The sequence below is a fragment of the Brassica napus genome, chromosome A2, assembly GCF_020379485.1.
Source record: "Brassica napus cultivar Da-Ae chromosome A2, Da-Ae, whole genome shotgun sequence".
NCBI classification, from domain to species: domain Eukaryota; kingdom Viridiplantae; phylum Streptophyta; class Magnoliopsida; order Brassicales; family Brassicaceae; genus Brassica; species Brassica napus.
This window is the reverse complement of record NC_063435.1, coordinates 14,691,756-14,704,890: the sequence shown is the minus strand read 5'-3', so window position 1 is coordinate 14,704,890 and position 13,135 is coordinate 14,691,756. Positions and strand designations below refer to the sequence as shown.

The window sequence follows — 13,135 nt, the reverse complement described above, 5'->3', positions numbered from 1 at the left end:
GCGCTTCCGAGTCACTCTCGATTGAAAGACTTGAGTTTCCTCGTTTTCTCCATCTAAACTCTTTTTGTGTGTCTCTCTCTGATAGTATATGAATGGCACTAGAGAAGTTGTGGTTGATGATTATGCGATCAAACGGATAAATAGAATTTGGATGGTTATGGTTTGTAGCCTTTTTATCATCAAACAAATCGTTTGAAAAAGAACTGTAGAGCAGTGTATCTTTGTATATCCCACACACACTAATCGTAGGATGTTCATGGAAATGGTCATGCAGAAGTCGAGAAACATACATGCTACATGGGGTAATGATCAGATTCGTTCTCCTGGACTTGGAGAAGACGACTATGCTAAGCAACACATAGTGATGCGGTCACATCCCGGCCCGCCGGTATGTGGGCTTCTTTGTTTTTTATTACTTTGGACCGAAGCCTATCTCCTTCTTTGTTTTAATTTTGGCCGGAGTAGTAAACTTAGGGCTTCCTCTTCTTTTCTGATATACTATGGTGTTTACCACTATTTATGCCATAATATATGTTCTAGTTAGAGTCTTTATGTTATGTTTGGAGTCTATTTTAGAGTCTTTACATGTTTATGTACGTCTGGAGCATTGTGGAGTTTATGGAGGTAATTATAGAGCTTAAAGGGAGCAGAACCCGTAGCTGAGCAAAGATTAGACAGAGTCGATGTGCAGAGGAAGTGACGGTAGACACTCATCCTTGATGTCAATCTACACCCTAGCGAGAAAGGCCTTGCCGGATCAGGATCAAGAATTAGACACAAAAGTTTTCACAAAATTACAAGAATGCTCCTGGCGAGTTTTGACCTAAATATATATGTTTATGCCAGTGTTTAGGCAGAGAGACACAAATTTGATTTTATTATTTATAGAAGCTTTTTAAGGTTTAGAGAAGATCCAAGAACCCTTTCAGAATATTGTATTGGAACTCCGGTTTTTTTATCTCTAATCTCATTATGCAATTCATCATGTTTATCTTTATGTCTTGCTTGATTATGTATGAGTAGAATAATTTGTTAGACTTAGAGGTTAATATGATGAATTGATTATAGAACTGCTAAGTTAATTATCTAAAATTCTTCACATAGTTAGATCTTATTGCTTACATTCTAGAGTAGCTAACAAGAATCATGATCTTAAGACTAACAATTGCGAAAGTTGATTCATACCTGAACATAGTTCTGTTGAGCTAAGTTGTTAGGCACGAGCTATATCTAGCTAGTTTAATCGACTTGATGAACTTATTGATCTGAACATTAAAGCTTGTTTGAAAGCATATCGATCGACACACTATAGGTGTATCGATCGACACTCACTCCATTTCGGATATGAAATATGGATACAGATTTAACATGTAGACTCACAGTGAGAGCTGGAGATCTTACAATTACATTCGAGTTCTAGGATTGATCATCACATGTTCTTAGCATCAAAATCATAATTTAGATTACATAAACCTGAAAGTCTAGCTTCCTTCTTATCTATTTATCAACCACATCTATCTTACTTACTGTTTTATTAATTATTTACTGCTTTAATATCTTTTTACCTAGCTTAGTCTTACGTTTAGTATGATCTATAGTGTGCCCCCACTCTCTCTGGATTCAATCCCTAATTAATACATAGTGATCTCTTATTTGAGAGAGTTGGCTCTAGGGTTAATTTGAGCTGCATCATTTTCCTATAAAAATGAGCCTTCCCCTTCTCTTCTCTTCCATTTAAAACCAGAGCGAAGCCTTGCAAAGTTCTATAGAGATCTGAAAATCCTAGCCATAAAATTTTCTTCTTTTCTCTTCTCTCTCGGCCAACCTCTCTTTCCTCGCTGTTCATCATTTGTTGCACGCCGGAGCCAAGCCATCAGAGATCCCAAACAAACCGATCCAAGTTCGTGTATTGTTCTCTTCTTTCTAGATCTGGTCACCGATGAGGTAAGGAACCTTAGTTTTCTTTATCATTCTTCTCTCTTACCTTAGATCTCTCATCCCATGTATTTTGCTGATAGCAACAATCCTTTCTCTTGTAAATCGGGTTCGATGAAATCCTTATTTTGTAGATCTGATTATCCCATCCCTTATGTTCGCAGATCTAAGGCTAAGGTGAGGACTTGTGTGATCTCTTCTTCCTTCTTTCATTCTCTCTTCATAGTAGAAGTATCTATCTAAATCATTCATACGTACGTATTATCTATAAGCATATATGTATTTGTTTGATAAGTGAAATATATCATATATATACACATATATATTGTATTATAATGTGTGAACACCTTTTTGTCACGAATGTGTGAACACCTAGATCTACTCATAGATTGCTAAAACGAATATGGTTGTATGATGATTGAAATTTGTACGTGGGTGTTTACATTTCATGGGGATTAAGCATGTGTGTGTACTGTATATGAGATAGGAGAGATCTTACAGCCTATGTGTGACGGTGCAACGTGATTGAGAGTTCTCGGGCGCTGCATCATTTTTTGTTGGGTCGTGTGGGGGGCCGAATGAGGTGGCATGACTCATCGCCGGGAGCGGGTAGACGGGGAGCCCAGATCACGCGGGGACCGAACGAGGTGGCGCGATCGTGTGAGCATGGTGGCAGAGAAAGCGTGAACCGGTGTCGGCAACTTGATAGCGTGAAAGAGTTGAACTCACGTGTACCAATTTATATGGTGAGCTCTTATGCGACAACATAAGGAACGCGGGGACCGAATGTGGTGGTGTGGTCTCATATTGGCATCGTCGGAGTTTATCCTTGTTACTTATTGATTGCTCTTATTTTATTTGATGTTCTATGTAGAGATTTTGTTATGTTGTATCGTGAATGTTAGGTGATGATTTCGGGCTCTTAGAACTTTTCTCTCGGAGGTTATGTCGAAATGCTCACCCCTCTTCCTTTCCTTTCTCTTTACAAATTCGTTTCATATTGGTGGGTTTTTGTCAATGAGTTATGAGATCTTACTTTATTGAAAGACATATATTGTTTAGTCCCTTGTGGCTGGAGACAGATGTCATGATATCGCCAACCATTTCAGCTACGTGGAGTGTCAGAGATGTGGAGTGTCAGAGATGCTGGATCACCCTTTTATAGCAGCGATGCTGAAGCAAGAAATGATGAGAGCTCTACTAGACAAATGTATATTGTAGCCGTAAGTGCTTTCATATCCAACGAATGGTCACATACTCTCTAGTAAACTCTCCCGTTTATTTGAAACAATAAATTCAGGTGTTTATTTCTTTCATGCCCCACCCCCACAAACGTCTTTTGGTGCGTACAAAATATTGTTAAAAGCAAAAAAAAAATACAAGGGAGCTAGCTACTACAAAGGTCTAAACATTTATCTCTATAGCTTCCTGATCACTGATCAGGTGCAGGCGCCGTCCAGTACTCCTTGACAAGAAACAAAATCTTCTCCCTTTCAAGCGGTCCCTTCTCATGATCTCCTATTCTCCCTTCCCATTGCATCCCATCTGTTACCTTCTTCACTTTTGTTAACACATCTATGTCGTCTCTTATGATCACGCTTCCCTTTGGTCTTAGTATCCTGTCCATTTCTAACAAGATGTCTTCCATGTCACATCTGTGTTTGTACAGACTAAACACCGAGTCGGCATGTATGAAATCGTACGTCCTTGGGTAAGTTGACATCGCTTCACACCTGTTTTTAATAGAGTTCAGAAGAATCAATCGAAGCTTCCCCAGAATAAAAGAAGAAGCTAAAGAATCGGTTATTATGAACTCTTTACCAGTTTTGATACGTTCCGATCAACCCTCGCTCATAGATAACTCCAAGGGTGTTGACACTGGCCTCCACGGGGACAACGTTCATGACCCAGACAGGATCATCGACCAAAGCTGAAGCGAAACCCCCAAGGTAAGCGTTCATGTCAAGTAAGTTTCTATATCTCCCTGTCTCCGCTAGCTGCTGGTCGAAGATCTTGTAGTAAGACACTCTTGTCTGCCATGTCTCTGTGTTGCTGACAAAGTCATCCACAGTGATCCCTTGCAAGCTCCCACTCTTGATCCTCGGAGGAACTGCATTCAATCTCTCAGGCCATCTCGCCAACTTCCCACCCGCTACTTCTTTGATCTCAGTTCCTGTTACTTCCGGCAAAGGCGTCAAACACTGCTCCAGCTTAGTGTACCTAAAAGTGCAGGACAGAGCAAAACCATGGTCTAGTGAAATACAAATTTTCATTTCATGTAGGCATCTCTTGTCTACAGATAATTACCAGGCATGATCGGGTTGTGTCCGGTGGCAGAAGGGAGGGCGTCTTAGAGCAATACGATTCCGCTTACAGTGAATATGATTGGTGGGTTTCTGCCATACCGCAAGATCTTCTCTCTGCGCCAGTTTCTTCCAACACAAGCTTCTAGCGACCCTCTCGATCTGAGACTGCTCCGAGTTGAGATCGTCTTTTGTTCTCTCCCAACCCCTCCATTGTCTCTGCCAGTTGATCGGCGGTCCGGAGAGAATCCAGTACCCTCCCGGTCTCAGTACCCTATCCACCTCTATCAGATACGTCCCATCTGCTCATCCACAAACAGTTCAACACACGTAAGCGACTCCAAAAAAAAGAGAGAATATGTGGCCAATAGGGTGACAATATAATTACTGTATTGGCCCCAGGGGATGAGACATCGAGAGCAATGAGCTATGTCGAAAGCTCTGGCTGGAAATGGGAGTCTAATGGAAGCTAAGACTCCGAGGATAGCAGGGACTCCTCTCTCAAGTGCGAACTGAACCTGAGCTTCGTGTGTGTCTCTTGGCGCAAACGACATGGTTACTATGTTCCTCGACATTAGATACGCACCAAAGCTCGCTACCTATTATCATCATCATTAGTTTATACGGTCGATGAGTTTACATTTAATCTAACTAATTAAACTACATATGCACATCTATTAGACAAAGCATTTTTAAAAGTGAAACAATCAATGACAAGAAAATCACATTAACTATCTATGTTAATGTTATTTAACTAGCTGTGCTGCACTTTATTTGGGATTAAAATGTAATCAAGTATTAATAAAATCATATATACTAAAATGGAATGTAGAAATATTGTTCAAATCCACTGCCATTTAAGGAGAATAAAATTAGTGAAAGTTGGCAAATATTTTTATCTAATTTTGACGGCAATGTTATTAATTCCAAATCAAGAGAGTCCTATCCATCCTTCTCACTCTGCTGTTGCCAGAATATTTTTACTATCATAAATGACATCTCATCCTATGACCAAAATTCTGATTTTTTAATTTTTAAAACTAATAACTTCAAATGTAATTTGCACAATCATCAATTAGTTTGACAAAAGCTACTCTGAATCCACCTAAACCTACTAACTAGTGCGCCTATGTATAGTACATGCAATACACGTCTTGAACCAAGGAAACATCAATATATAGAATTTCAATGTAATTTGCACAATCATCGATCAATTTGACACTGCATCTACACGTTACACATAACTTTATTTTTTTGAAACACACACATAACTTTATTATGTAATAAAATCTCAAACTAAAGAGCATTAACATCGATGATAACTTTATGTGCATATTTTACTAATACAATAATAATATATTTAGTATAGTTTAATTATATAGTTAAAATTATAATTATAAAAATATGAACTATTGATACAAACTAAAATATTCCAAAAATCTTTTAATTATTTATAGAGTTTTTGGAAACAAATCATCTCATTCTCTTTTATTCATCTTTTACTTTAAAAAAAAAAAGGTTTTCATCTCTTTTATTCATCTTTTATTTTTATGTTTTGGTAAAGAAAAAAAACTTATTGAGATATTCTGAAGATGTTCTAAACATAAAGCATACGATTTATTTTTTTGCAATAACGTGAAGTATACGATGGCTGATGGAAAACAAAAAACAAAAAAATAATAACAATTTATGACCATCACAGATTCACAGGGATGGGATGAACATGTAAACATGGACAAGAGCCAAAAGAACAGAGACGTCACAAGAATAGTACAAAACGAATGAAATTAAGAACAAAAAAACAGAGAGATATTTCAACTTACCCCACATCCCGTATCAATGGCTGTCCGAACCGATCCATCCTTGAGATTTATCAGCCGTCCGATCTCGCCGATGTAAGCATCAGCTCCACGTGGAAACATCGTACCTCCACCAGGGAACAAGAACCTATCCTTCTCGTACCTCACCCAGTTTTGATTCTTCTTCTCCACCGTTAGCTCCGTGTGCGGCACGTTAGCGAACCACGCGACGTCACGGCTCTCCGGCCATCGGAATGGTACCGAGTAACCGTACGGCGCTGGAATCCGGCACCGGAGAATCTCGTCTTTTGAAGGACAGTGTCTCTCTCTGTAAATCAACCTATCTCTTGGGAAACTTAAAGATCGGCTCACTGACTCGCACGGCGTATACTCAGAGAACTCGACGCCGCAAGACGGGATTTGAACCACACGCGCCGTTGTTGTCTCCGATGGGGATGTATGACGGGGAGCGAAGGGGAGGATCGGTGAGGTTATGTTAGGAAACGTGCATGGCAATGAATTGAGGGAAGCACGTGAGATTCCTCCGCGAGAGTTCTTCCATATCCCGACGGAGTAAGAGGCTGCACAGAGAACCGTGACGATGATCACGCCGTAGAGGTTTGTTTGTTTTGCTCGGGGTGATAACTTCGATAGCTTCGACGGCCACCGATAGTTCGCCATGACTGGCCAGAGAAATAGATTAAAAAAAATGTTGTAATGGTAGGAAAAGTGTAAAATCTTAGATGAATGGTGTATTGTTTCTGTAGTGGGAATAATATATACGAGGCGACGATACGAGTGAGCATTCCCATATATCTGTTCAATTAATTGGATTTTTGTAATAAAAATAAAAATAATTAAATCAACTTACTTAAGGTTACTGATTTGAGTTTGCTGGTCAAGATTTGGAATTTAACCTTTTGTTAAGAAATACAAGATGTAGGCTTTAGAATTAATCTGTATACAGTATACTATTTATAAATTTATATTCAAATAAAAATATAGTTAATTTTAAAATGTACATTTCATATATTATTTATGTTTTGATATTTCCCCTATTATTTACATTATCAAGGTTATATCAGTTTCATATGATTAAAAAATTCCTTGGACAAGAGCAACAACATTGGTGGGACTTGAAACAAAGTCCTTAGAGTTGTTTAGTAATATTTTTAGCTTAGGACTTTTTTTCGGGACTTTAGTGAAATTTGAGAATATTGGTGGGACTTTTAATTGGTCCTTAGGTTTTTTTTTTTTTTTGTTTTAAAGTAGTTAAAAAATATTTGATAAAACTTATCACCAATTTGAATTGAAACAACAAACAACATTTTATTATTAAAAACATTATATTACATATCATAAAAAAAAAATACATATTCAAATAAAAACAAACAGACATTTTATTCAATTGATAAAAACGTAAAAATTACATATAATTTGGAAGATGTCCAAATTTAGCCCATATATTTTCAATCAAATCTTGTTTTAATTGTAGATGGGTTTGTTGATCCCGAACTTCTTTCCGACGACCCAAACTGTTGGGGGGTTTTGTAGACTTTTTAACGATAAATGTAAAATCCTCATCTTGAAATTCCTCAACAGTGTCTGAATCTCGTTCATCTTGGACTATCATATTATGGAGTATGATACATGCTTTCATAATATTTCCTATTTTTTCTTTATCCCATAATTTAGATGGATTTTTTACAACGGCAAATCTTGCTTGGAGGACCCCGAAGGCACGCTCAACATCTTTTCGAACTGATTCTTGGGTTTTAGCAAACAATGATTGTTTTTCAGTTTGTGGGAGTCGGATAGATTGAACGAAAGTAGCCCAATTTGGATAAATACCATCTGTCAGATAGTAAGCCAAATGGTACTCCCGCCCGTTGACATAGAAGTTTACTTCAGGAGCTATTCCGTTTATAATATCATCGAAAACAGGTGATCGATCAAGAATATTAAGATCGTTCATAGTACCTGGAGCTCCAAAAAAAGCATGCCATATCCAAAGGTCTTGTGAAGCAACCGCCTCCAACACAATTGTTGGTTTTCCGGTTCCCCGTGAATACATTCCTTTCCAAGCGTTGGGACAATTCTTCCACTCCCAGTGCATACAGTCGATGCTTCCAACCATCCCGGGAAATCCCCGTTGTTCACCAAGGTGGAGTAGTCTTTGAAGATCGTACGGTGTGGGGTGTCTAAGGTACTCATCGCCAAACAACTGGATAATTCCGGCGGTAAACTGGTGCAAACATTTACGAGACGTGGTTTCACCCAGTCGTACATATTCGTCAATTGCATCAGCCGAAGCACCATACGCCAATTGACGAATTGCTGCCGTACATTTCTGGAGCGATGAAAGGCTAGACCGTCCGGCTGCATCTTCTCTTTGTTGAAAATAGTCTACTTCAGTAGAGAGACGATTCACAATATACAAGAATAGTGGCTTGTTCATTCGAAACCGTCGCCGGAACAGATTGTGCGGATATGTCGGAGTGTCGCTAAAATAATCATTCCACAGGTTCTTGTGGCCTTCTTCCCGGTTTCTCTCGATAAAAATACGTTTTTTTCGCTCTTTTGGTTCTGGAAATATATTAGGGTCATCCAAAACATCATCAAATATGTTATCGAAATCATCATCATCATCTTTATGGTAATGATAATGAGAAGAAGAAGCCATTTACGAGGAGATGATTATTTGGAAATGTTTTATGAAAAGAACAAAGGAGAAATGTATTTGAAAAGAAGAAAGGAGAAATGATTTGCAAATGATGTATTGTAAATGAAAGAAGATGTTATATTTATAGAACCAGAAATACTTTTGATGGCATCTCGTGATTCTTACTCAGACTCGTGATGACATCTCGTGATTCTTACACAGGCTCGTGATAATTGTGCCCATGTGAATGTTACATCTCGTCTTTCTTACTACATCTCGTGATACATGTCGCCAATTATAGGTGACGAGGCTTACTATTTGTTCACGAGAAAGAAATACAACAATGTAGAAAAATTGCACTAATCACTTAACATAATACATAATAACTGATAGTGTAGAAGTTGCTCAGATTACAAATCTTAAAAAGTACAAAGGCATTGGACAATCCGAGTTATTATACTTATCTTTCCGATTACAAAGCTTAAAAATTACAAAGTAGACATCACTACACTTACTTAAACATGAGCACTACACCTATTAGAACTAATACCATAACAATAACACCAACAAAATATTCAAAGGCATTGGTAAACCTTGGCTTCTTCTCACCAAACTCACAGACCATCTTCTCTAGCCTTACCAGTTTTTGGTCAGTCTCGTAGTCACTCATCAAGGTTAGACTGTCAACCTTTTCAGCCAACTGCAACGTGTGTATATCCCTCGCTCTCATCTCCTCCATAACCGCCACATCCCACCATTTCCAAACGTGGCATTCACCATCATCAGCGTTAACACAAGTGTAGTATCTTCTTCCCGGATTATTTGTAGTGGAAGAAGTGGCTAAAACAGGTTGACTACCACAGTAGCAAACTTGCGGAAACCCAAACTCCACCTCTGGTTGTGGAGGGTACTGACCCGGTGCACCATAATTGTTGTTTAGCTCTGCTTGGTCTCGTCGTATAAGATCTTCAGTCTCGCTGTAGCTACTGTCAGCTGTGTCCCCACCATACTCCTCTGACTGAGAGGGCTGGCTATAGCTATAGTCTAGTCCCATGTCGTGCTAACCTGAAAAAAGCAGAGAAGCTCAAACCCATAAACATCTCAGAAAATTCATACACATAGATTCAAAGAATGAAGAAAGCAAAGATTATATTTTAAACATAGAGAAGTACAAAGTCGCATTAAAAGACAACTGCTTAGATTTTAAACATAGAGACGTTGATACAAAGAGTTCAAAGCAAACATGAAGTACGACAACAACATACAAACAAAGCCAACAGACACACTTAAAACAGATAGCGAGTAGCTTATTCAAACAGAGATACACTTTAATACTCAGAAATAGATAGCGAGTAGCTTATTCTTGACAATTTCTTCAGCCTCACTCAAGTCCTTTCTAGCCAACAGAGTGTCTAATATGGCGAGCTTTGATAGTCTCTCCTTCATCTGGAGATCCTCCTTCTTCATCTCCCAGATGGTCGTGTACTCAGCGACAGACTTCCCTTGAGGATTGTTCCTTTTAGCTTTGGCGGCCTTTACACCTTCGGGCCGGGTGTCTTGTTCACCAGCAGTGGTGTTTGAGGTTTGGGGAACTGGCTCACCAGTTTTTCTTTTAGAACTAGCAGTGGGAGTAGGATTGTTGAGGTTCATCCACTTCTGTTCATACCTCAAGAGACACCACGCATGCTCTAGATTGAACTTGCTGTTGTGATTCGCGTAAAAGATAGCATGAGCCTCCTTAAGAACATCGTTGTCATTCTGTCCTGAACTGATATGTCTTTCTGCTGCCCCATAAGCGGCACAGAACTTGTTCACTACATCATTTATTTTGTGCCACCTCTGCTTGCAATGGAGGTGCTGTCTTGCTTCACCATCCCCTCTAACATGAGGACTTGCTGCGACATATTCTCCTACTCGTTTCCAAAACGTCCCAAGCTTTTGATCATTTCCCACCACCGCATCCTTAGATGTGTTAAGCCACCCACTAATAAGAACCTCGTCATCGGCAGGAGTCCACTTCTTTCTCTCCTTACGGTCCGCTGGTGTGTCTGGTGTGTCTACACGTTGACTTCCTGCGTCGGTTTGTTGTGAACTGTATGGAGGGAAACTTTCATAAGGAAAGTTTTGACTGTTAAGCAGTCCCATATAACTGGATGACTGATTATAGGGATTCATATCGATTAGAAGAGGATGGGAGGTTAAGAAGAGACACCGGAAAAAAGAAGAGAATGGAGAGAAATAAGAAGATGGAGTGGAACGGAAGAAGACGATGGAGATATAAGAAGTAATTACCAAACCATAAACTCTGATGAGAAGTAATGACCCAACCATAAACATTTACATCATCTTCCCAGTCTACGTTTTTCATTTCAAAAGTAATGACCGAACCATAGAGTACAAGTTATTACACAACCACAAAGCTAGACAAGTCATTAAAAATCAGTCTACATTTCGCAGTTCACAAGCTATATGTACAAAAGTCCATCACAAGAAATCATGACACCCTAAAGCAACCATAAGCATTCAATCAGAAAAAATTACAAATACAATTTAATCATTCACATCATCTTTCTGATCAGAATTAATGACCAAACCATTTAGTACAAGTTTACACAACCACAACCTATCAACTCATTAAATATCAGTTTACATTTCGCAAGTAAGAAGCTCTTTCTACTAATTCTATCACAAGGAATCAAGATAACCCTAAAGCTACCGTATAAGACACAAAAGAATTCATCACTGTAAGCCCTAAAGCTACCATCATCAGCGGCTTTAAATCATTCACAAATAACATTTATTTTAGAAAATATTACTCAAAGGAATTCACAAATAAGCCGGATGTTGAATAAATTCGAAGCATACAATCAAAAACAAAATTACTAAGCTAAAGGGAACACGAAGAATCACAAACACACACCATCGTCAAAACTCAACCTAGTTAAAACTCAAACTGAATCCTAGAATTCTCAAGCCAGTTCCGAGTTCGATTGGATTGCTAAACGGAAGACAGAGAAGATACACTAACCTGTCGTTGATTTAGCGGATAGAGAGAGAGAGTTGGGAGAGCCGCCAGATGATTTCTCCTTCGAACTCGTCTTTCCCCTACAAACACGAAGCATGCAATGAGAGATTGACTTTCAAATCTTAAAAACGGAGGACGGATAACGAGGGCATACCTGTTCTAGCTTCGAATCGGCAGAGATCTTTCGGATTACACAAAGGAGAAGTGTCGATTCGCCGGAGATATATTGATTTGTCGAAATCGCCGTCGAGAGGAATAGAGAGACGGAAACCAGAGATTTTAGAAGAAAAAAAAATGATTTTACCCTACCTCCCCACTTTACCTATCACACCATGACACGTGCTCCTTAAGGACGCTGTCGAAAACTTCTTAATTAGCCTACGTCCCTCTTCTTTTTCGTTATTATTGATTTATTTTAAATCAATAACACACTAAGGACGAGAGTAAGATCCGCCGATAATGTTGGTCTAAGACCGTTATTACTACCGGTTTTAAAGTTAAATCATGAATTCTTTGGGGTAAATGACAATTAGGCAACTGAAGAAAAAGATAGTCTCAAGTATTTAATTTCTTGTGTCCAATATAAATGTATGGGATTAAGTTACAAAAAATAAAAAAAAATATAAATATATGGGACATGTTTAAATTTAATGACTTAGATACATAGATATACATCTAACACAGCGCTTAATCACGCGTTTGGCTACTAATGGATTATTATTCTTCTTACCATTTAAAGAAATACGCATTTAAAACTGAAATCTACACAATTCTATTCAGTTGAATTTACTCCATCTGTTTCACATAGGCCTCGACATTTCGGGTATCGGTTCGGTTCGGGTATTTCTGGTTTTGGGTAGTTCGGATAAGGGCTAAAGTATCCATTTAATATTTGACCTATTTTCGGTTCGGTTCGGTTTGGTTCGGTTCGGATAGTTTCGGGTTTAGTTCGGTTCGGATAGTAAATGTAGGAATCGGAAAATATCCGAAAAAATTTTGTTTTTCATTTGGATCCGGTTCGGGTTTGGATAGTTCGGGTAATTTGGATAATTTGGATAAAATATCGGTTATTTAGGGTAAAATATCAAATAATTAGGATGATTTAGATAAAAATTTCGGATATTTCGAATTACTTTGGATATTTCGGATAAAACTATCCGGATAGTTTCGGATACTTTCGGGTAGTTCGGATACTTTATAATAATTTAGTAATCTTCAACTATTTTCAGATACTTTTAATATAATTTTAAATTAAAAATATATATTTATTTATGTTATATGTATATATAATTAATATTTTTATATATTCGGGTACCTGTTCGGTTCTCGGTTCGGTTCGGTTATTTTGAATATAAAAATATAGGAACCATTCGGGTATTTGAAGGTATTGGTTTGATTCTGGTTTCGGGTA

The 13,135-nt window shown here is 38.3% G+C and overlaps 2 protein-coding genes across 2 annotated transcripts; both read right to left on the bottom strand.

Moving 5' to 3' along the window:
• Positions 1-3,197: 3,197 nt before the first annotated feature.
• On the bottom strand, positions 3,198-6,856 carry LOC106388210 (probable methyltransferase PMT15). The gene is made up of 5 exons (XM_013828243.3): positions 6,062-6,856; positions 4,627-4,837; positions 4,243-4,540; positions 3,757-4,155; positions 3,198-3,668 (listed from the first exon to the last, which is right to left on the bottom strand). The coding sequence occupies exons 1-5, from the start codon at positions 6,716-6,718 to the stop codon at positions 3,368-3,370; spliced, it is 1,866 nt and encodes a 621-aa protein (XP_013683697.1). The 5' UTR covers positions 6,719-6,856; the 3' UTR covers positions 3,198-3,367.
• Positions 6,857-10,034: 3,178 nt separating this feature from the next.
• Positions 10,035-10,874, bottom strand: LOC106425502 (glutathione S-transferase T3-like). Its single transcript, XM_013866236.2, has one exon. The coding sequence runs from the start codon at positions 10,872-10,874 to the stop codon at positions 10,035-10,037; it is 840 nt and encodes a 279-aa protein (XP_013721690.2).
• Positions 10,875-13,135: the final 2,261 nt, after the last annotated feature.